The 3,683-nt window shown below is 35.8% G+C and overlaps 1 protein-coding gene across 1 annotated transcript in view; it reads right to left on the bottom strand.

The window, feature by feature from the left end:
- LOC124418792 overlaps positions 1–1,987 on the bottom strand; it is a 69,625-nt gene extending 67,638 nt beyond the window's left edge. Inside the window, exon 1 of the mRNA XM_046946254.1 lies at positions 1,905–1,987. Within this exon, the coding sequence (XP_046802210.1) occupies positions 1,905–1,913 (9 nt within the window). The 5' untranslated portion in view covers positions 1,914–1,987. The remainder of the gene's footprint in view (positions 1–1,904) is intronic.
- Between the last annotated feature and the right edge of the window lie 1,696 nt (positions 1,988–3,683).

Genomic DNA, 3,683 nt, shown 5'->3' with positions numbered 1-3,683 from the left:
TATACTAAAAGTCTTTATCTCCTAGCCTGACAATAATTTAGCCGGAGTCTCACCGGTAGTACAATGTTTCGTTGTTCTCTAATCAAACAAAAATGTGTTCATTATTTCATCTATATTTTCACCTTCTCGTAAATTGGCTAAAATACTTTTTTTAAAGTTTTAACACAACTTTCGGCTAGACCATTGGAAGCCGGATGGCCCGGAGCTGTCAAGATATGTTTGATATTATTCGCCTTCATAAAAACCTGAAACTCTTCCGCAGTAAACTGTCGGTCGTTATCACTTACTAAAATATCAGCTAAACCAAACCTTCCAAAGACTTCACGTAATTTACTGATAGTAAAACTTGATGTTATACTTTTTGTTTTAAATATTTCGACCCATTTTGAGTACGAATCAATAATTAAAAGAAAATGGAAATCCTTAGTAGGACCCGCAAAATCAATATGTAGCCGAGACCAAGGAGAATCCGTAGGCCTCCACGGCATTAATGGACTTTTCTCAGGACTTGGTTGGCTCACGGAATACAATTAGAAATGTATTTTTCTATATCGTGGTCTAGTTTAGGCCACCATACATACGACCGAGTAATAGATTTGGTTTTCACAATTCCAAAATGCGAATAATGCAAAAGTCGCAAAACTTTATCACGTAACTTTAGTGGAACCACCACTCTGAAACCCCATAAAATACAATCGTATTCTACCGAAAGCTCATCTTTACGATTAATGAAAGGGACAAATTCTTCACCAATCAATGACATAATTTTCCCGAACTGGATGGCTTCTTTGACTTTAGATAAGGTAGGATCGCGCCTAGTTTCCCTAGCTATAACTTTAAAATTTAAATTTAACTAATTATCGCCACTAATATAGTTAATAAAACCAAAGTCTTCACTACCCTCTTCAACTTCAGGTTGAGGAAACCGAGACAGATTATCTGCAGATAACGCATGGTGTAATTAAAACCGGATAAAATAAAAGCCCATCTTTGGATTCGAGCTGCCGCCATCACTGGCAAACCTTTATTTTCACCAAAAATGGCTAAAAGTGGTTTGTGATCTGACTCTAAAGTAAAATGAACACCGAGCAAATACTGTCTAAACTAAACACAATAGCTAACGCCTCCTTTTGTATAGTGCTATAATTATTTTGGTTTTTATTAGCGCACGAGAAACAAATGCTATGGGCTTCTTTGACCCATCCAATGCTCCAATGTTGGATAAAATCTTTGAAAAATGCACATTTGTCACTATTATATCTCAAACCAACTGATGATAGTTTACTTACTTAATATCATACTTAATACCAACTCAATAGTTTTAACATGATCCTCAAAATTACGACCGGTGATGATAATATCATCCAAATAGTTAACTACGTTTGGAATGCCACGTAAAATATTCTCAGTTGTTTTCTGAAAAATAGCCGCTGCGGGTTTAACCCCAAGTGGCAATCGATTCATTTTGAATTTACCCAAATGGGTACTCCATGCGCACAACAACTGAGAATCTTCATCTAAAGCCAATTGATTGTAAGCGTTTGAAAGATCTAATTTCGTGAAAAGCTAAACCAAATACACCTTTGCAATTGTATTTCGATTTTTGAACGCCACGCAAACGGAACCGGTCTAGGTTTACAAAAAATAGGTTTAACGTTTCCCATTAAATTTAACTTTACTGTGCCATCTGTATATAAACCTAACTCTTCTTTGAAAATATTTTGAAACCGTTTTTTATACTTAGTACACACTCATTTATGTCCGTTATTAAATTGACATTTGAGAGGGCGATATCAAACATCGACATAAAATCACGTCCTAAAATAGGTGGGCTACGTGTGTGTGTAATAACAAAACTTAAATTTTTAACTTGGCCACGAAATTTTACCATTGTTAAAACTCACCAATAACATCTATGACATCTCCACCGTAAGCACACAATTTCTTACCGCATGGCTTTAATTTCTGTTCCTTAAAAAATTTATGAAAAGTTTCACTGGATATCAACGAACAAGCAGCCCCAGTATCCAAAACAAAATTGATCATTACTTTATTTACTTCAACTGATACTTGAAATGGAGAACATTCATCCGTTACACTATAAATAGAAAAAGCATTATCGTCATCAACATTATTCTTTTCAAAAATATTTTTGTATGAAACTCATTATTTGATACTTGAAGTACATATATTTTGTTAGAGCTACAAAAACTTGCTAAATGTCCAACTTTGTTGCACTTATGACAAATACTGTTTTTATATTTGCATTTGTCGCTAGCGTGATTCTTCCATCCGCAATGAATACACTTCTTCTTTTTCTTCTTATTGCCGTTATTCTCATGCACATTAAACTGTTTGTTGTATTTACTGCTACCAGCCGCTTCTTCTTTATTCTTGTTGGTGTTATACTTTTTGCTTCCCCGTTCAGTATTTGTATCAGGGATGGAAAAAGTGATTTTGTTTCAGTATCAAAAAGTATTTCAGAGAGTACTTTTTTGGATCTCAAAGTACTTAGATTAGGATGATAGGAGGAGAGAAGTCTCTCAAAAATTTTGCCTTCACATCCAGTTACAAATTTATTTAAAACAAACTGTTGTAGCTGTGATCCGAATTTACACTCCATTGCCAATTTTTAAGACGTGCATTCCACACTGCTACTGATTCATCACTCTTCTTTTTGGCGTCAAAAAATTTCTACGCTCTCGAAAAATGATCACTAGGGATGAATAATATTGATTTAACATGCCACATAATTCATTATACTTCTTCTTGGCAGGTAAATCAGGGAAACACAGTTCCCTTAACAAACCATATGCCTCAAGACCGACCGCCTTCAACAACGTTGACGTTTTTATGCGGTCTTCTTCTATTGCTGCTTCCACAAAATGAGAATCCAACACCTCTTGCCAATGAGACCACCGATCCACACCCGTCCGGAATTCCCTTATACCAGTTGCCAAAGATGTTGCAAAAAGACTCTCGTTGTGAGCTATTGTTGTATCACTTGATCCAGGCATTATGCCAATTTGAAATATAAACCCACTAAAATTCCACGATTTTTTTTTATGCAGAAAATCTGCTTATTTATATAATATTTATTATATAAAAACTACCTTATATACAAAAGGTATTCGCAGCTAGAAAAATTAACGGTTTCTATTTATTTGCTATACACACTGTTGGATTTTTTTATTAGAGCTCGTCGCCACTATGATGTATCGTGTTTAGTAGTTGAATTATAAGTGACTTTTTATTAATTCATTTTAAGTTTACATTCGCTTAAGAACTAAATTAACAGATGATATAACTTGCATCATATGTTGAGGTTTTTGTAAGGTAAATCACAACTAGATGGCGCAATACCACAGGTGGTAACAACAAAAGCGGTTCGTTTACCCCATGCGCAGCTCGCTATAAAGGGCAGGGTTAACTATAGACCAATCTTTCTTCTCTCTCCATTCGGGAAGCTTTCCGAGAGGTTTATACTTGATAGGATAAATGACAGGATATCCGACGGTGACGTTCTTTCGAACTGCCAATTTGATAGGGGCACCTGTAGGATTGTATGTGACTTTCTTACGGACCGTTTTTTCAGCGTCAGGGTGAGTGATGCTCGCTCCGACGAAATGACCGTGACCACAGGTGTACCGCAGGGGTCTATTGGGGCCCGTATTGTATAACAT

The sequence above is a fragment of the Lucilia cuprina genome, chromosome X (assembly GCF_022045245.1).
Source record: "Lucilia cuprina isolate Lc7/37 chromosome X, ASM2204524v1, whole genome shotgun sequence".
In the NCBI taxonomy this organism is placed as follows: Eukaryota; Metazoa; Arthropoda; class Insecta; order Diptera; family Calliphoridae; genus Lucilia; species Lucilia cuprina.
Note: the sequence above shows the minus strand (reverse complement) of the source record. Positions and strands in the feature narration are given on the sequence as shown.